The 19680-nt window shown below is 55.9% G+C and overlaps 1 protein-coding gene across 3 annotated transcripts in view; it reads right to left on the bottom strand.

Annotated features, from left to right (window-relative positions):
• Positions 1-19680, bottom strand: part of LOC111154049 (myelin transcription factor 1 like) — a 128428-nt gene that overhangs the window by 90032 nt on the left and 18716 nt on the right. For all 3 annotated transcript variants that reach the window (XM_022513403.1, XM_022513404.1, XM_022513405.1), the window contains exon 4: positions 8814-9169. In XM_022513403.1, coding sequence (XP_022369111.1) covers positions 8814-9169 — 356 coding nt within the window. The remainder of the gene's footprint in view (positions 1-8813; positions 9170-19680) is intronic.

The following is a 19680-nucleotide window of genomic DNA, read 5'->3' as shown; positions in this document are numbered from 1 at the left end:
CGAGTTCCGAGCTTCGGAATGGTCTACGGATCTCGGCTCCTGTCTGCCCCCAAGCGCTCTCCTTGTGCCTGGACAACAAAGGTTTCCCGCACCCCTCAGCTGTGCACTGTGCAACCTGCTGGTGACCCAGGGGTACCCACATGGGTCCAGATTCAGGAATACCAGCACCACTGGGTCCCACAGGGTAAACCGAGGCATGGGGGATGCCCTAACTAGGAGGGATGTAAACTCCAGCAGTCTCTGGTTGGCTTGGGTCAGATATTGGCATTTCCAGACGCGTTCCTCAAACGGCGCACATGCAAGCTCTGGGGAGCACAGGGCACGAGGACAATTGTGTCAGATCTCAGACAAGTGTGACTGTCGCAGCTCTCAGGGGCTTGGGGACCCGGAGCCAACCCCCCTCAGCTAGTCACCCGGCCGCTATCTGTCACACAGTGCTTAGAGCAGAACCATTAACCAGGCTCACGTCCTGGTGGCAACGGAAGTGACAGTGCTGGGAGACACGCCAAGCCATGGGAAGCAAATATGAGGCATGTATCGGGCCGTGGTCTGTGCGCGGAGGAGCAGGGAGGCCTCGCGGGGGAAGATGGGGACCAGGACACGGTACGTCCACTGTGGAACCGGCAGGTTGCGGGACACGCCTCTGGCGGTGGCGGGGGAGGAGCAGACAGCGCCCCTGCCTGCGAGGCCCAGGACAGACGTCGTGAACATTCCGTGACTCTGTCCATTTAAACTAGCGTCATACTTCCTAGGTCTGACTGGTTTACGCGTGGATCACCGCGTGTGGCCGGCGGCTACCACGTCCCAGCATGGATTCAGCACGACGAACTCGTGGGCACTGAGTTCTGGTTCCGGTTCTGGTACTGTGCACGGGTGCGGCTCAGCTCTAGCATGCTGCGCCACTTACGGACCGGGGCCCGCGGCCACCCTGGGGCCAGCGCGTCTGTCGGCGCCGGGGTCCCCACAGCATCTGCTCACTTCCTGTCTCTGCGTCACTGTTGGGGATTCTCGCCATTTTCGACCTTTTCCATTGTTAGTCTCCGCTTCTGTGGATTTGTGATCAGTGATTAGAACTCGCGAAAGCACAGGGGACAGCTAGCGGGTTTTAGCACTGAATTATTTCTCGGCGAATGTGTGTGCTCTTTGTTCAGACGTGATGCTGTTGCACACTTACTGGGCCACATGCAGTGTAGACACGACCTGTACGTGCATCGGGAGACTGGACACGCCATTAGTCCTGATTCATCTCAGCGGCCTGGAACATGGAACACACAGTCTCTGGGTATGTCGTGCGTGTGATTCACACACATATCTGTGCGACACGAAGTTTACATAAACCGTCCACCAGCTGACCGCTGTGCACACGGGAACCGGCTCCACGATGTCCTCATGTTCTGGGGCCGTCTTGTGGGCCCCGCACCCTGGCTTTGGAGAGTGACAGACTCGCTGGTCCCAAGCATGGAGCCTGAGACGTGTGTCCGGTTTGCCCGCCTGACGCATGGGGGCCAGCGTTGACTTGTTTTCCACGAGCAAACCTCTGGGACTGGTATGCGGACGGGGCTCCAAGCACGTTTGCGTCTCCAGTGCGTGGACTCAGGGAGGGAAAGCAGAGCTGGTCGACAGACACACGTCTCCCGAGCATCATGTGGACGGGAGGTCCCAGGGCTGGTCCGCCATGCAGTCTGCCCCTTGTCCTGCCTGTCAGATGAGCCACAGTCCTGCGTCCCCCCGAGTCCTCACGTTAGATCTCCGGGTCAGACATGCAGAGAAGCAGGAGGATGGGGTATGAGGAGGGTCGAGGCACCTGTTCAAACCCTTTACAAATCATCTGAGGACGAGCTCCGTCTTACTGATTTTAAATGTTGTCCATTGTGTAAGATGAAACATACCGAAGCCAAAGGAGATAAACTGACGGAAAAGTAGGAGTTTTCACAGGGGACCAAGTTACATAATAACCTGCAGAAATTGTGAGTTATGTTCCTTTCTTTTTTTAAATTAATATTTTATTTGTTATTTGAGAAACAGAGAGTGCACAAGCAGGGGGAGGGGCAGGCTTCCACTGAGCAGGGAGCCCGACCTGGGGCTCGATCCCAGCACCCTCAGATCAAGGCCTGAGCCGCAGGCAGATGCTTTACCAACGGAGCCGCCCCGGACCCCCAGTCGTGTTCCCCAACAGTGTTTGTTCATGAGCAAGTGACCTGCACCCGAATAAGCATGACGAGCCTTTGCGGATCCTTTCACTTGGTGACTTTTATGTCTCTGGCTTATCCAAATTTCGACTTAAAAATAAGATAGTCACCCCCCCCCCCCCAGAGAAGGAGCTAGATGAAGTCAGTAGCTCTCAGGCCGAGACAGACCGACCCATGTTAACCATCGTCTCCCCCATTCCCTCTGCCTCTCTGTCCTCTGTTCTCTGTCTCTCTGTCTCTGTCCCCTGTCTCACTAACCTCTGCCTGTCTGTCTCTGTCTCTATCTCTCTGTTCTCTGTCTCTGTCTCTCTCTCTCTCTCTCTCTCTCACACACACACACACACACACACACACACAGCTCAGAGACTCTCCAAACTCTACAGAACGGACTGGACACACAGGTGCGTCTCCAGCTGGCATGCGAGTTGGAGGGAGCGTTGAGAGGACTCAGGGTCCCTGATCTTCATTCTACTCAATCATGGCTACATCGGACAGACTCAATCTGACCTGTGTCTAAAGGCCCTTCGAAAACGAAAGCAGCACAACTTTTCAGGGACCTAAGTTCAACGATTTTTGGGGTCTGGAAATTTTGCTCTTTGAGCCCAGATCTTTAAGGCTCTGCCTTAGTGCGTGACTTCTAACTCTGTCCTTTGTCAGGAACTGTGATGTCTCTCTTTCGAAGACGCGCTGCTCTTCCGTTCTCTGTCGTGCATTTCTTCTGGCAGGAGGTGTGTTCTGCTTAGTTTCTGTGTCCTCAGGGGATGTTCCATTTTTTGAAACGGGCTGTCCCTCACGTCAGTGCGGCCTCGCTGTGCATGGGCCACCTGCTACACCCAGCTGCGGCCTCGGTCTCGGGCTCGTGGAGGAGCTCGAGTAGACGCATGGGGGCCAGGGCCGCTAACACCCGCCGCTGCTGGTCCCTTGGAACCACATCCCCGCTCCCTAGGGCACCTGTTTCAGCTTCCAGATGGGACGGCAGGCTGGGCTAAAGGCCGGTGCTCGCCTCCTAAAGCTTCGACAGGCAAACCGAGGGCCAGCAAGGGCAGCGACCCACCCACAAGTAGTCCGCGCAGGGCCGGCAGCATCCGCGAGCCCACGCCTCGGGCCGGACTTTATTCTGCTTTGAACGGCTGGCACTTGGAATAAAATGATGTTAAGAAAACACATAAGCTGGTAATTCCTTCAAGTGGCCCTTAAAACAAATTGAATACAAACATATTAAATCTGTTCTCTTGCCTCCTTTATTTCTTATTATTATGTGAAGAAAGGGCTTTCCCCAGCACACTCAGTGTGTGCTGCTCACATCTTACGTGCACGACGCTACATCCTCGGCAAATTTTCCAGTTCGGATGTAAGTGTCTGAAAATTCATGAAATACCAGCTCTGATTATATCTTACACTCATGCAAAATCAGTTTGTGAAGAAAGCTGAATTTTTACCGCAGATTTCTACCTAGAAATGTCTGGCTCTGTGTTCACTCATTTCCCCGTGCTTGAGCCAGGCTCTCCCTGCCCCCATAGCTGCACACTAAGCCCTCCTAAAGCAACGCTTCCATGGATGTAGGCAAAGATTAATTTTTAACGTGATAAAAAAATCATCACATCTTTCTCCCGACTGTGTCCTCCGCTGTTCTCCTGTTGAAACCTTGCACGCCAAGCACACCGTCTTTGTTCCTGTGTTGGCCTCAGAGCTCGGGGCCGTTTCTGCTGACCTCGGCAGAAAGCTGGCTCGCTATTGGTGAGTTTCCGCGCTGCGTTTCAACCAGTTCCTCATCAGGGACAGTTCCAGAGAATGACGTGACAGGGTCATTGGCTAATCAATGCCAGGACAGCATCCTGAAGGGGTGGGGGGAGCTCGGACGCCACAACACAGACCCCGCACCACCTTCCTTCTGCCTTTGTCTTAGAGAAATCCGAGCCCACCTTCCGCAAGTCGTGTGGCGCCTTAACCACGGGGGCCTTACCGCCTCATGCTGCTTGACAGAAAACGCCCTGCGCACGTTGCAATTAAAAGAACGTTTCTTGCGGAGGAACTGGTGGTATGACTGCGGGGAACGGCCTGCCAGCAGCTCCAGGGGTCCCGCGAGGGCAGTGGGAAGCGCCCGGAGGCAGAACGGGAAAGGCGCAGCCACCGGTGCAGCGTGAGGATGGGACAGAGGCCTGAGAAGAGCCGTGCACCCCGGGCGCCGTGTGCCTCAGTGTCACTCTGTCTCTGGTCCGTGGGCTTCACCTCGCCTGCACTGAGCGTATCATCCGTCCAGAAGGTCTCTCCACCGTTATTCAGGCTCCCCACAAACCAGCCAGCTCCTCCCTCACCGTTAGCTCCTGGGACAGCCACCCCACGCGCGGCTGCAGGGACCATGACAGCCTCAGGACAGGAAGGGTTTGTAATTTTCCTAATCCGACTGAACGATCTAGGGAACCGTCCCTCAGAGCCGAATTACCCAAGGCGGTCCCAGGAGTCAACAAAGAGCAGCACAGAAAGGACTTCACGGTTTACAGACGTGTTCCAGAAGCAGGACATTAGGAAACGGTTACGTGTTGAAGACGGCTGTGGCATGAGCGCCGTCTCCAGTCTGGAGAGCAAACTGGTGCGTCCTTCCTCTTGGGGTTGTCTTTCCTGGCAGTGGGCAGATCTGCACGTCCTCACGAGGACGACATTTACACACACAGATGCCGATGGTATGGACGTGTGTGGCTACCACTGACAGTTTATTCTTTTTAGTGGGGTGAACTATGAAACCAAACCCTAACTTATGAGGCATTAAGTGACCACATTATCTAAATTTCTCAAATCGTAAGAATCCGAAAACATAATAACAAAATCTGCTATTAGAAAAATCTATGATCCCTGAATAATAACTTTCTTACCTTTAGTATAACAAGGGAACTTTGATTAAGTAAATGCGGTCTAGGTCATTGCAATGTATTTTGAAAATAAAATCCTCCACGCAAAAGACCAGGCCAACTGGACAAAATACAATTTTGATTAATTAAATTTGAATTTAATCTGAAATGAATTACTCAGATATTCTTTCCTGTTGCTCAAACATGCAGAAGATGATAAAAAGGACATGAGCGGAGTCTGACCAACAGCCAGCGTGTGCCGGAAGTCCTTGGATCTTTGTAGGCCTGGCTTTCTCGTGAACGCAGCAAGGACATGGTCTCCCCTCTCTCACACAAGCCCTGAAGACCTCACAGGATCTCGAACCTTAATATGCCCGCTGGACGTGTGCATTATTAGCAATATTTTGTTCGTAGGTGACAACAGTGCTGTAGGGTCCTGGGAATTCAAATAACGATCGAATTCCCGGGTCATAAATAATGGTTCTTCTATAACTCGGACAGTCCATGCTGGAGGGGATCTGATGACAGCTCAGGGACAGGATGGTCACTGAGAGTGGAAACAAAGGAACACGAAAGATTGCCTTCAAGAGGGAGACGCAGAACCCCGGCCACCAGACAAGAAAGGGACAGCCCCTGCCTTTCCCAAGCGCGTGGTTTCTGCCAAATCCATTCAAGGAGTGGACAAAGGCACTCCATTTGGGATGCCCTGTACTGACAGTGCGTTTCCCACGGTGAAGACGTCATTATCGAGGCCGGAACTCACACTTGTTGACAGTGATCTTGGCGCTAAACTCACCAGGATGGTAAACCAGAACGTGTTCGGTGAGAGAGGACGTGGAAACAGGAGATTGTCAGCTATGACTGCCTGACCAGCAAAGTGCTTGGTCAGCTGGGGTCTTGGACCCTGTGATCACGGGGGCCCTCCAACAGACTTCTCTGGGTTCTGGCAAATCTCAGTGAAGTGGTCTCTAGTGACCGGGGCCCTAAAGTGATTTCTTCTTAGAAAAGATGCTTCAGCTTGACCCAGAGATCGAGCAAGACTTTGGTGCTTCTCTGCAAAGAACTGGCAGCGATCTGAGCTCCCGTGGACGGTCGTCCACGTGGACCATCACTGTTAGGTCCGAGGGACTCCTGGGGACTGAGGACTCACCCAGGAGTGCCTCTGACGAGGAGTGGAAGGGGACACCTGGCTGCTGGGGATACTCCCTTGGAGGTCTTAGTCTTAGGAGGTGCTTGGAGGGGGGGTGGGCTGCTGAATATGAATTCTGGATCCAGGAGCCTGACAAAGGAGTGCTTATCCTCTGAGCGGGCATTTGCCTCCCAACTGTGTCCTTGTATGCTCAGATTCTCACGCAGGACCTGCCAGTCCCTGTCTAGACGGTCCTGCTGGGAGACACTCGGGGCCCGCATCACACACACCCAGCATACAGCCGTTATGCTCACTTACTTGAGTTTTTCTAGAAAACATCACTTGTTTTGATCCCCTATCTCACGCTAAAACACAATCACATTCTAAGCATCCAAGTTAGGATAATGATGAAAAACACCCCTATTTCAGTGACCACAATTGCCAAAGTGTGGAAGGAGCTGAGATGCCCTTCCACAGACGAATGGACAGAGAAGACGTGGTCCACATACACAACGGAACAGGACTCCGCTGTCAGGAAGGATGAACGCCCAGCATGTGCATCGACGTGGAAGGAACTGGAGGGGATTTTGCTGAGTGAAATGAGTCAATCAGAGAGAGACAATCATCCCATGATCTCACTCATGGGTGGACTATAAGAAACGGTGCAGAGGACCACGGGGTGGGGGGTTAAATAAGATGCAACCAGACAGGAGGGCAAACACAAGAGATTCTTAAGTCCAGGAACAGGCAGAGGGCGGCTGGAGGGGAGCTGGACGGGGTCGGGGGTAGCTGGGCGATGGGCACGAAGGAGGCACGTGATGTGATGGGCACCGGGTGTTCTGCGCGACCGACGAACTGGTGAACACCGCATGTGCAACTGCCCTGTACGTTGGCCGACTGGACCGAAACGAAAGGGAAAAACCTACCTAAGTTGTCTTGTAAAGCTATTGCATTAAGTCTCTGCTTCTCCACATGACGTCACTTTGTACTTTAAAAGTAGGTTATTTAAAATGTGAACCAAAGTGAACAAAATTGAAAGTTTAATTCTAGTCAATGAAGAACAGAACCTAAAATGCGGTAAGACCCTGGGTTACATTCTGCATATTTGCAAAGCCGCCCTAGCAGAGCCGCACCAGACTCCGCAGGTGGAGCAGGGCTGCCGCTGCCGTCCGAGCACACTGTGGGCGCCAGGAGGAGCGGCGCTGCTCACCCCATCTGCGGCAGGAGCCCCGGCCCAGCCACAGACCCGTCACCGGCTTCAGAAGTTGGCGACCTCACCCCGAACCACACACACGCAGGAAAGTGTTCGCAGGTGATTTGCCCAGTCGTTCTGCTTTCCAGCGTCCCGCACACAGCCCGAGATTCTGAGCACGCGCAGCTCTGGCTGGTCAGGGACGCCGGGGCGAGGGCCCATGGTCCACGCAGGGAGGCCGCGGTGCCTCCGGGGCGGTGGTGCGACGCGCGTCGCCAGACCGTCTCCAAGCCGTGCTCCCAACATGACAGGGGAACAGCCTCGGGGCCGCGCACGTTGGGGCGTGAGATTGGCGTGCGTGCGCGAATGCACACACGAGTGCATGGCCGTGTGCCCAGACCTGCGTGAGGGCGCGGCGGCCACGACCTGCTCGAACCCGCGGAACGTCCAGGCTCCTGAAGGAGGGATGCTCATCTGCGTCCGCTGCTCCGGGCTCGCACGAGCAGCCTCGCTCCGTCGCGGACAATGCACCACACTCACTGGCTGACGCCTCTGCCCTCGTGCGGAGAGGTCAGCCTCCCAGAACTCAGAGTTGTTAGAGCTTCGAGCCGGAGGAAGAAGCCTGAGAGAAACACTCCTGTCCCTCTTAACACATTTGGCATTTCTCTAAGCTGATAAAGACTAAATCTAGATTCTTCAGAAAACTCCCGCCTTTCTCGAGAAAAGAAGTGACTTTTAGGAAAGGATTATCCCCGAGTCACATTTATGGGTCTGCCCCTGAGAGGAAACCGATGTAAGGGCAAAACCATCTTCAATCTATTGCCCAAACCCTGGTCACCCCCCGGGCACCAGGCTTTTGTGTGTACGTGTCACTCGCAACACCAGACGCCCCAGGTCAGAAACACGGTTCTCAGTTATGAAGCAGAGGATGGGGTCAACGAACTATTTCATTTCAGCAATATTCCTTCCCACCCTGATCCGTGGCAAAAAGGACGACAATCGGCAATACACAGACAAGACTGATGCCCCCCGTTGGCGCCCTGGGGTCCTGCCCAGCTTCCGGCCCCTGGGAGGCAAGCGGCTAGGCCGTCCCCAAACCAGCTCCTGGGCTAGCGCGGCAGTCCCGGGCAGGGCGTCCATGAACATGGAAGGTTAAAGACGAGGCGCGCCGCCCTAAGTTTCTGGCTACAGTAGCTCAGACAAGCCCTCGAGCGAGTGCCCGATGGCCCCGTCTCGCTGGCGAGCCGCGTGACCTGGAGTGGGGCAGCATCTGCTGTCCCGCAGGACAAGGAAAGGGACACTTTCAAACCAGTGCAAAGGACGCGTGATTGATACCCGTTTCAGCCTTGCCCAGGCCAACTTATTTTGTAAGTGAGCAACCATGCAACACCGGGAACTCCACACCAGTACACCGGCCCCAAACACCGCTGGACGCCTGCTACTATTTTAAAGATTACCATTGTCGTCCTCCTCCTCGTCCTCCTCCTCGTCCTCCTCCTCGTCTTCCTCCTCGTCCTCCACGTCCTCCCCATCCTCATCGTCATCGTCCTCCTCCTCCTCGAGCTCCTCTTCTTCCTCCCGGTCCCCCTCCTCATCCTCCTCGTCCTCCTCCCTGTGCTCGTCCTCGTCCTCTGAGAACTCCTCCTCCTCGTCCTCCTCCTTCTCGTCCGCGTCCTCCGACCCCTCGCTCTCGTAGCACTCATCCACCGAGGAGCTGTCGGCCTTCACGGCAAACGGCTTCCGCTTAGGAGCAGGTTCTTGGGGCTGCTTATCCTGTGTTTTTCTTTTCTTAGCCAAGGGGCAGCCGTATACGCTGTGGAGAGAGAGAGAGAGATCTGTATCACTGTCTTTGGATGTCAGAGTACCCGGGTGCCAGGTCAGGGGAGCTGAGACCCAGCACGAGTGCCGTCCACAAAGGGGCGGAGCGCGTCTGGTCCCCACCGCACGGTCTCCCCACCCAGGCCTTGGTTATAGCCATTGAGCACAAACGCAGAGGTCCCATGTCCCATGGAGTTCAGGAGGATGCTTGGTGACACCCTGCCCCAAATCACGCGGCTGACAACACAAATTCACCTTCTTAAACAACCAAATACGCCTTCAGTGCGATGTACGTTCTACGAGATGACTGGGTCCGTGCACGGTATGTGAAGTATGAAAATATGTGTGCTGTGAGAAGGCTCTGGGTGTACTTGGATCTTCCTCTGCTACAGACAATGGTGTCTGTAAACAGAACACACTCCTCAGAGATGAACCGCGCACGCCTGTTGCTGAGGACAGCCACGCGACTGAACCGTACGCAGAAGATCATCTCGACTTTACAGAAAGCAACTCAGCGTTCGAGGCGGTCATCCCTAAATCTTGCTGAAATTGGCCCAGACTTGGCTCAGACCCTTAGAGCAGACCCCCACCCCCGTTCTCTCAGGAAGGACAATTTTCCAAAGTGACGTTAATTACAGCACCTGTCTTCCTGGAAACCCCACAGCTGTAGCACAAGGGGGGAAAACACGGAGGCACAAAGAGAGACGCTCCTTTTGTCTAAAACGAGATGCGCCATCTCCGTGACTGACTGAGCAGCCGGCGGGACTCTGATTAGCTTTCGGACCTGAAATGTGGAGCACGGATCCTATGGACCCATTTTCTGAGGCTCCTTCGTGCTGGGCCCCAGGCCCTGCCAGAGTCAGAGGGGAAAGACACAGATGTAGACAGGGGAGTGTGAGACCGTGTGGTTCACATGTGCACAAAGGACCACATGCCACGGGCTGTTGAAGGAACAGAGGGCGTGTGATCAGTGCTGTGACGAAGGCACGACAAGGGCGCTACATTATGAAGAAAGAGGGAGGGACAGCAGTTGGAGGGAGCCAGGGCGTGCCCCAGAAGGACAAGGCTGGGGACATCCAAGGGGATGCGTGGAGCTATTCAAATGTATTTTAAACAAAACAGAGACTTTGCAAAGATATGAACATAAGAAAGAGTATGATCAGAGCAGAAAACAGACAAAAAACCAAAGGTGGGAGGTTCAGATTGTGTGACGGGCGGTGGGAGCAGGAAGGTGGCCGGTGTGAGCCAAGGTAAGGAGCGGCCGACCAGCCTGGGGACTCAGTGACACACCCTGCCCGTGGGAGGGGTGTGGGAGAAAAGGGTAGGAAAGGGGGTCACTTGCCGACCTGGTGCCGGGTGACAGCCCTCAGAGCCTCTGCCGGACACTCAAGTCCCTGATGAGCTCGGGGGCGGCCCAGCAGAGAGAAGAGGAGTGAGTTGGACCGACAGCGGGACGGGGGGATGTGCACTAGGAGGCATTCTGCTCGGAACACAGTGCGTGTGAGCTGCCTGTGACAAGTCTCACCCGGGGAGGGGTTGGACACTCGGTATTTTACTTCAGGGTCTCCAGCTGTAACCCAGCACCTCGCATGCTTGCTTCAGGGATGGAAGGAAAAGATTAGTGCAGAGCCTGGTGCAAACTCGGGCCCCAGGGAAAGACGGTGACTGCTCTTAGATCATCGTCACGATTCGTGTTCCTGCTCAGGAGCCCAGCAATCCGGCAAGCCTGCGAGTGCGCAGTGGAGAGAGATGTCACGACCTGTCACTACTGTCGACGCTTCCCAGACCATTCAGACCGGGGTGGGATGGGAAGGGCGATGATTTCATGTCTCAGCAAATGATTTCTTCTGGTTGCGTGGGTGCTTTCATAGCCTAGTGAAGATAATGTGATTCACCGGGTGCCCTGGGGGCCACTGGCGTGCCCAGAGCCGAGGGACTTCCTGCCCAGCCGAGAGCATGACTGTGGTCAGTCCCTGCTTCAGTGCCGGCGTCCCTTCTTCATCTGTCAAGCAAGGGCCACGGGTGACTCCCGAGACTCCACCCTCTCCAAAACCCAGGGTGATCAGTCATCGGCCTTTGAAACTTGGATCTCTTAAAAATGAAATAAATCAGAACAAGAATAACCCTATAACCAGAAAAAACCTGGAGAGAATGCGTCTTCGTCTATACAGCATTTCTAAGACATGAACGAGCTCTGAGCTTTCTTCTGTGTGCCTCTTTCCACGTCCTAGGGAGACCGAGTCAGTGGCCTTGGAGGGTGCCCCCCCGGCTGTCCCTCCGTGGTGCTGGACCCCTGGGTCAGCACACTGTGGCCGTGCCCAGGCTGTGTCTGTCCAGATGAAGATGAGTGGCAAGCGCCTTGCTGCACCGAGTCGGCCCAGGGCGTCCGCTCACACCCACCGAGGAGCCCTGCTCTGCTTCAGGGCTCCCCGCACAGCGGGCGCGCCCCACAGCGGAGCACCAGGCCTCCTCTGACCATCAGGTCCATCCAGATCGCTGTGAGGTGAGGTACACTCAGCTGACTCCAGGCTTCAGCAACTCTACTCAAAATGCTCCAGGACAATGAGCAGAGGGCGACTCCGGGCAGACGAGCCAGCACCACGGCTGCGGCTCCTGTGTTACCGCCCCTCCATCCACACACACCCAGCTGCCCGGGATCTCTGAGGGTCCACTGGTGGCCCAGACCTTAAATGGCTGGGGGGTTAATTTTCAGAGCCGGAGCGTGGAGATTATCTTTAAAACAGAGGCTGCAGTGAGAAGTCCACAGAGCTGGACTTTGGTCCGGATGCACAGGCTGCTGGGATTCTGGAAGCTGACCTGTCAGGCTAAGGGAGCGTCTGAGAGCCTGGGCGCTGAGCTGTAGGACACTGCAGGGGGGTTGGGGGGTGTCTGGCCATCAGGACGGCTCCTCCTCAATGTCTGCCCACCGGGCCCTCCTGTTGCCATGTGAGGACAGAAACCATGGCCTGGCCCCCCTGCTCTGGTGTCTTTTCCCATCTCCTGGCGCCCACTATGGCTCCCTGTCCTCTAGAGCCCTCTGCAGCAGCAAGGCAGGGGAGTGGGGGAGAGAAAGGAAAGGAGGGAAAGCAGAAGCATCATTGAGTCAGACAGCAGGAGAAGCGTGGGTATGGAGCGTCAGGGCAGAGTGAGAAGCGGGACGGAGTCGGCGTGTGCCTGCCGGTCACCGCCGGAGCCTCACCTAGTGGGTTCCGGGTTCAGCACAGATGCATTCAGCAGACAGGGCCGTGACATGCAGAGGACAGCACGTGCAGGGCCCTGCATCCCTGGCTCAACTCTGTTGACACCAGGATGGGCTCCTGGACACTGGCTGGGCCTCAGTTTACATATCTGTGTAATGAAAATACTACCCGTCCTTTGCCCGTGCTAGTTTTAAAGCATTCAGAATTCCCCAACGGTCTCTGCACGGTTCCTACTGATGTCTGAATTCCCCCGTCTCCTGCTCTGCCTCCGTTTATGACTTTGGAAACCATTTCGGCTAAATTTCAGGCTGGAGTCCGCTAACCTCACACATGCAGGACTTTCTGCTGATTCGCATGGTCGGTGCTCAAAGCCTTTCCCTGTGTCCATTAAAGGGAACGGGAGCCCGTGTGGCAACTTTCGGCAGACACACTCCGTCTGCCGCTCTCCTACCGGATCCAGCCTCACTGGCCACCGGCTCCTGGTGCCGACTTTAAACGTGGAACAAAATGCAAACCTGCAAGGGAGGTTTCATTCATGCGTCAGATAGCTGGTGGCCGGGAACCTGCTCGAGTCCCCAGAGGCCTCCTGGCCTACGAGACCCCGGGGTTTAGACCCAACTTGGAGGACAATCCTGCAGCTGGAGGACCGTGGGTCCTCTGGAACCCACGTTCTGAAACATCGTGTCTGCGATGAGGTGGCCAGCCCCCAGGAGCAGAGACGCTGCTCTCCCACGAGGACGGGTGCTGCCCCCCCTCCCTCAGCAGTCAGTGTGGCCCACCCAGGGGCTATAAAGGTGGGCGTGCTTCACAGCTGTGTCCCCCACAGACTCAGCTGGGCTCACCGCCACCAGCATGGACGAGTCTCTCTACGAGGATGATGGAGACCCATGACCCTGGACGGTCTCCGCTTTCCAGAAAACACATGGAATGCACGGTAGAGCCTGGGAATAACCGGGAAGCTGACAGGAGGGGGAAGCTCCTGGTAAACAGACGCGGCAGGTGCGTGGCTGCCCATCCTCCATGCCCCCTGCTCGCGGGAGCGTCCAAGCTCTGCTGAGAGTCTGGGGTCTGTGCTGTTGCTTCAGTTCCCAGTTCTGCTCCTCAGTAGCACAATCAGGCCCCAGCGGCGTACTTCCCGTGGTGGCCAGTGGAGCCTTGCCGACGCCCGGGGGTGGAGGAGTATTTGTTGAAGGAACAGACCATGGTTTCCTCCAGTTATTAAAAGTGGAAGCCCTTGCCCTGTCCTGGGGTGGCGGGTTCTCCTTCACGAGACTAGAAGACGGCCTGTGTTTTATCGCCTGTGCATGTTGGAGTTGGGAGTCCCCAGTACGGCAGCTGCCAGTCACGTGTGGCTGTGTGATTAAAGTTGAAGAGAATTAAAAGAATTAACTCCTCAGTCACGCGAGTCACATTTCCAGTGTCCCAGAGCCGCGGTGGCCAGGGGCTAGCATGCTGGTTGTCCCCGTCGTGATAAGCAAGCCCGTGGGTGGGCCTGAGCCAGCCGTCTGGGACACCGTGGGTGTGCAGTGGGTGTCTGCAGAGTGAGCCCCCGGTGGAGAGGACAGCGGCTGCCGCAGGGTGACGAGGAGGACGGGTCAGGGAGGGCCGAGCGTCAGGTGGCCGCTCAGGATTCCAGAACTCGGACCTCAAGAAAGCTGTGTCTGTTCCTCCAGTCACAGAAAGGAGCATGTTCCGGGAGAGCAGCAAAGTTAGAGCAATCTGTCGCGAAGGTCCCGGCTGACAGCCGCGTGGGGATGGCGGGAGACCATCTGGGTCTCCTCACAGACCCCTGGCGATGCTTTGAGCAGGGCTCCCTGTACCCGTCAGCCCCTGCGGTGGCCGGTCTCGGCACACGCAAGGTGCAGAGGCGACCCGGGTCCCCGGTCCTCGTCTGCAGGGTGTCGACAGGCTCCTACCTCCCGTGTCCCCTCCTCCATTTATAGACTTTATAGACCCTTTATAGACTACACAGCATCTGAGACTTACAGCAGGTGCATTCTCTACTCTGGCCCGCACAGCAGAAGCGTGGAGCCCTGGTCCCACGGTCACTCTCGGTACAAGAGCGCCCATGTGTGCGTCTCACTGGAGTTACTGGAAGTTGCAAAGGAAGACTGCACCGAATCAGCCAGGGGTCCCCTCAGCCCCACGCTCCCGGAGTGTCCCCGTGCTGTGGGAGGGTGACGGTCCTCTCAGCTGCGGCAGCCTCTTGGCGTTCGCCCAACTCCAGGGGTCTTGAGCCTTTCCCATCAGGTCATTCTAGAAAATGGGTTCATTGCCCTCCGCGAACATTTACACTTGAAATACTGTGTCATGCCAGCTCTCCAGCCTGGTTGCTCTATTATTTTCAATGGTCTCTTTGCTGACGTTTTCACTGATCTGATTTTAATATAAACGGAAGATAAGGTCTCCGTAACCGAAAGGAGGATTCAGTGGCATGATCCTGCTCCAACTCGTCCTGACAATGGCCAGTGAGAGAAGGGGACCTGCCCCTGGCGCTGAGGCGGGCTGGCGGAAGCGGGTCACGGGCTCACGGGCGCTCTGGGTCATCTCCTCTCCCGCGGAGGACACTCTACCAGTGGCACTGTTTGAAGAGGCTCCGTTGTGCCGCGCTTAGAATAATTACTTAGAATAACGTAAGTAATATTTGGACACGATTCTGGAGCCATGAGTTCTAATCCCGGCTCGGCGAGACCAGCGTGAGTCAGCGGCTTCCCGCGTTCTACCGTCTGCAGATACTGATCCCCAAACCCTCACAACTCCGTGGCATAGAAACGACTCTAACTCCCTTTTGAAGCGCCGGAGACGTTGAGGGTCTTGCTGAAGGCCCACAGCTGAGCATCACAGAGGCTGGACACTCCCTTGTCCCCATGTCACCTCCTGAACCGGAAAGACAAAAGCTTCCCTGTTACGGGGCTGCCACGAGGACGGAGGAAAACTGTAACGTGTCCGTTTCTCCGATGTCTGTCTTGTGGCTGGCAAACATCAGATTCTCCTGAAGGAATGAGGCCGAGGGGCTCCCTTGTCCCCAGTTAAGAACCTGCCTCACGGAGCAGCGCAGACACACTCACCTCCCAGGGACGCATGGACAGTTGCCTGATGGAGACGATGGCATCACAGCCGGGGTGGGGCAGGAGACAGACAGACGGCGAGCAATGTGGCTGTCCCCGTGGGAAGGACGGGCCACGTCTCCGCAAATGAAAGAGGGCCGATGCCATCCCCCACACGGTGAGGGCTGTGAGCGGCGTCTGAGCCCCAGACACACACAGCACTGGGGACACAGGTGCCCAGAGGAGGTTTATCCGTGTGTTCGTCCTCAAGCCCTCGACTCCCTGCAGGGCGCAAACACCAGCCCACGAGGACCATCTCCCTGTTGGCCTGAAGGAGCCTCTGCCTCGTTGCTCTGAGGGTCTGTCCCCGAGACATCCGTCCATCTGGGAACCCCGTCACCCATCACGGGAGTGCCCTGCCCTCGCTCTGTGCCGGATCTGCCGCCCTCCACCCTCCGTGGCCTCTCATGTGGGTGCGGCGCATTTCCAGGCGCTCACGGAAGAAGGGCCTGTGAGCGGGGAAGTGTTGGGAGACTGTGTGTGTGGACGTGTTCCTGCACGGCCCTGCCTACCACGGCGGCCTACCCAGGGACAAAACTCCAATGGCCCCACTCTGGGTGTGAGCGCCGCCTCCTTTCTCGTGTCCAGGTCCTGGCGACTGGACACGGAGTCCACTACTATGACGAGTTTCGGTCCTCTGTAGGATGCAGGGGGTCCTGAGGTTCCCGGCAGGTCTGTCGGGCTGGGGCATGTGCTCACCTCCTGTGCCGCGTGCCTGGCAGGCTGGGCGATTCTGCAGTTGGCTCGGGAAATTCTGCATTTGCTTCTGGTGCTATTTTATCCTCCCTGGTTCCTCCGGTCCCAGATTTCTAGGGTCTGGATGCTGTGTTTCTGAAGCTGCCTCTTGCAATGGTCTTATCTTCTCTGTTTCCCCCAGAGTTTTGTGCTCTAACTGCGACATTCCTTCGACTTTACCTTCAAGCCTTGCGTTTTTACTTCCTGTGTATTTTTTTAAGTTTCTTTGGGGTCCTAATTGTTTTCTAAGTAACTGTCTTCCCATTTCTTTGAGAATATTCCATTTTTAAGGGAGGATTTCCTTCTTTTTACATAATCTCTGTTTTCTCCAGGTTGTTTTCTATTGTTCTGTTTAGAGGTTTCCGCATGTCTCATCTCATCTCCATGCCCCCTGCACACAGGGCAGGACCATGGTGACTGTGGGCGTCAGACCAGGCTGCTCCATCTGGCCGTGCTGCAGTAGAGCACAGGTTTCCCCCAGCACATGACATGCTTGGAAACCAGTGCAGAGACACTCAGGTCTGGGCATTCCGGACACAGACGCCCACCCGGCCCTCCTGTCTGCCCTCGGCCTTCAGGGACCCTGTGGTTCGTTCCCCCCAGAGAACACTTGGCTCAGCGTATCACATCTCGGGGGAAAAGGGCCTGCTTCATCCGGCTCAGGATCAGAGTGGTAGATGAAGGGGTCCTGCCCCTCCGCACACGTGAAGCCAGTTTCCCAGCTATCAGATCCATCGTTGGAAGTGTCTGGTGCCACTAACTCCCGAGGTTTAGGGGGTTCAGGGTCAGGTCTCTCCGGGGCGACCACGATGCTGCTGCTGTTGGGGCAGGCGACTGACCACTGGATCAGACGGTCCTAGACACTTGGCTCTGCTGCTTCCTGAACTCCGCGGCTGCCCCCCAACCCCATTGTTTTTCCCAGAGTCCCTTTGCCTGTGAGAAGCAAAGGCTTGGCCACCATTTCAGGGAGTTCTTCAAGGCAGCATGAGCTAATAAGTGTTTTCAACTCTTTCTCGAACTTGGACATTGTCTACTTCATTCTAAAGAACTGAAATATGTGGCTCTGTCCTCCCTCTACGATGTTAGACCCCATAGCGTGGCCCGGAGCCCTCGTGGTGGTGAACCATTCCCCTGCCTCTCCTCCTACAGTCCCTCACCCACCCATGACCACTCTCCCTCTTGGACCCCCGGCGACCCCAGTTCCATCCTCTCCTCCGAGTCACTCCTGACCAGCCCAGAATTCAGGGCCCTCTTCCTTGGAGACCTCTGCACTGTTCGATACTTAGCACCAACTGTGTCAACCCTACCTTATAGGGAGCTTGGCTTTTGAATAGGCATTTCCCTTACTAGTTTTCTCCTTGGCTTAGGGACTTGACTTAGGGACCTTATAGCTATTACCTTAAATCCCCACTGTGCCAAGTGACGGGGTGGGTCTTCAGTCCCTCTGTTCAATGGATGAGTGTTGTTGACACCTTTGGTGTGGCCCCACCCGTTCTCAGCCTCGATTCTACCAGCATCTGGCTTTCAGCGAACGTGTGCCGTCCCCTCTTCCTCCACAGAACAATGCCTACTCTCTTGGCCGTTTACAAACTATGATGTTGAGAATGTGAGGATAAAGTTATTCCAAGAACCAAGCTACCTCTTGCCAGTAAGATTAGAAAATTACCCTGCTCTATAAAACACAGAGACTCTATTTTAGCTAAAATCTCAAGTAGTTAACAAGGTTTCCCAAAGTGGCCAGGCCCTTACGAGCCCATGTCCCGTGTGACGATGACCGCTCTCTCGGAGCTGTGAGGTCCGGCCGGGGAAGGAGCCTTGGAAATCACTGAGTCCACCTTTTCAGCTAGAAAATGAAGGAGCTGAGGCCAGAGAGTTTAAGTGACGTGCACGGGCTCAACCCAGCAGTCCGCATCAGAGCAGACTTCCTGTCCACTAAGCAGGCACCTCTCCGTCAGGCACAGGGAGGGTGGAAATGAACAGCCACCAGAAAAGCACCTGTCCCAGGAGCCCGTCCGTACCCTGCAGCCCTGCCAGCACGGCAGCTGGGGCCTCCTGTCCCCGCTGGCTGGAGGAGCGAGCCCTGGGTGAGACCCGCACAAGCACACACCGCTGGGGGCTACGCGGTCAACAACTTGCTCTTGCTGAACATTTACACCGTCGGCACCAACGCTCCTGCCCCGAAGGGCCGTGGGCCACACTGAGCACTGGCCACGACGACCACACAGAGGGAGAGACTGAACGCCGTGGAGGCAGTAGCCAGGACAGCGTCATTGGGGAGGGGGCGCTCCTCTTGGTCCCACCGCAGGCACGGACGCCGTGGTGACCCTTAGTGCTGCAGCACCGGGTATGCTGACAGTCCCTCACGCCGGGGCAGCGCCGTCCCTGCCGCCCGGCCTCCACCAGCACGCGTCCCGCACCTGCGCCATTCAGACGAGCGGGAAGAACCGAGAGGCAAGTGGCTTGCGTGTTTGTGCTGGGGGCAAATTCACAAGAAAACCCACAAAACAAGAAGCTGAAGATTTCCTTCTTCAAATACGTGCCAGGCGGTCGTCTGTCCAGTGCTCTAGGACACGGCACTGCGTCTCGATGGGTTGGAAAGTACTCAGGAAAGTACTCAGCTGTGTAGTGGTTAAGGTCTCGGTATGGCTGAAGACTGAGATGTGTGCAGGTTACTTGGGCTGGAGGGGACCCATTTGGACACCGTAGCGCAGGTATATAAGCGAGAGACAACATTTCACACACATACACACCCGCACGCGCTCCAGGCAAAATATGCCTTTGATAGAAACTGTGAAGCTTCTTAAATACGCATTTTCTAATAAGCTGCTGCAAAATATATGAGCTCTTCCTCCGCACGGGTTTTCAAAGCCACTCCACAGTTTAATGGGCATCAGGCTGCAAATGATGAGCCTTAAAATCTGGCCATTATAGGGAGGATTAAAAATGTTTTCTTCACCACGTAGCCCTGGTTTTAATTTCTGTGGCAATGATTAGCCACAAGCTGCTGTGCGTGTCCATTTTCGGTCGCAGGGCAACCGTACAAGCCACTCCACGTGCCTCTGGGGCTTCCCACCCCGTGTTTGGGGAACATCCCAGCGGGACGAGCTATGTTCATTCCTTATTTACCTTCCAGCGTCCCCGAGAAACCTGCTCCCACGGAAGCACCCCACGGACTGCCTCACCAGGCTCGCCACCCCGCAAGGAGTCAGCAGCGTGCAGACCCGGCCAGGGCTCCACTGCGCTGGCTACACTTTCTCACCGGGCACCGCCCACCTGGCTGCGGGTCTCCGCGCTCCCAGGGACTGTCCGCTGTCGCCCCTAAACCCAGGTGACAAGACAGGCGAGACTTCCTTGAGGAGGGCTCCACTCGCGTCGAACAGGCGGTTCTCCCAGAGTCTGGGGAAAAGCCACGGCTGTCGCCCTGTTTGTTTCAAATGAGGGGAGTGACAGCTCACGGGAAAGGT

The sequence above is a fragment of the Enhydra lutris genome, unplaced genomic scaffold (assembly GCF_002288905.1).
Source record: "Enhydra lutris kenyoni isolate GAN:26980312 unplaced genomic scaffold, ASM228890v2 scaffoldscaffold35, whole genome shotgun sequence".
Taxonomy (NCBI): Eukaryota; Metazoa; Chordata; class Mammalia; order Carnivora; family Mustelidae; genus Enhydra; species Enhydra lutris.
Note: the sequence above shows the minus strand (reverse complement) of the source record. Positions and strands in the feature narration are given on the sequence as shown.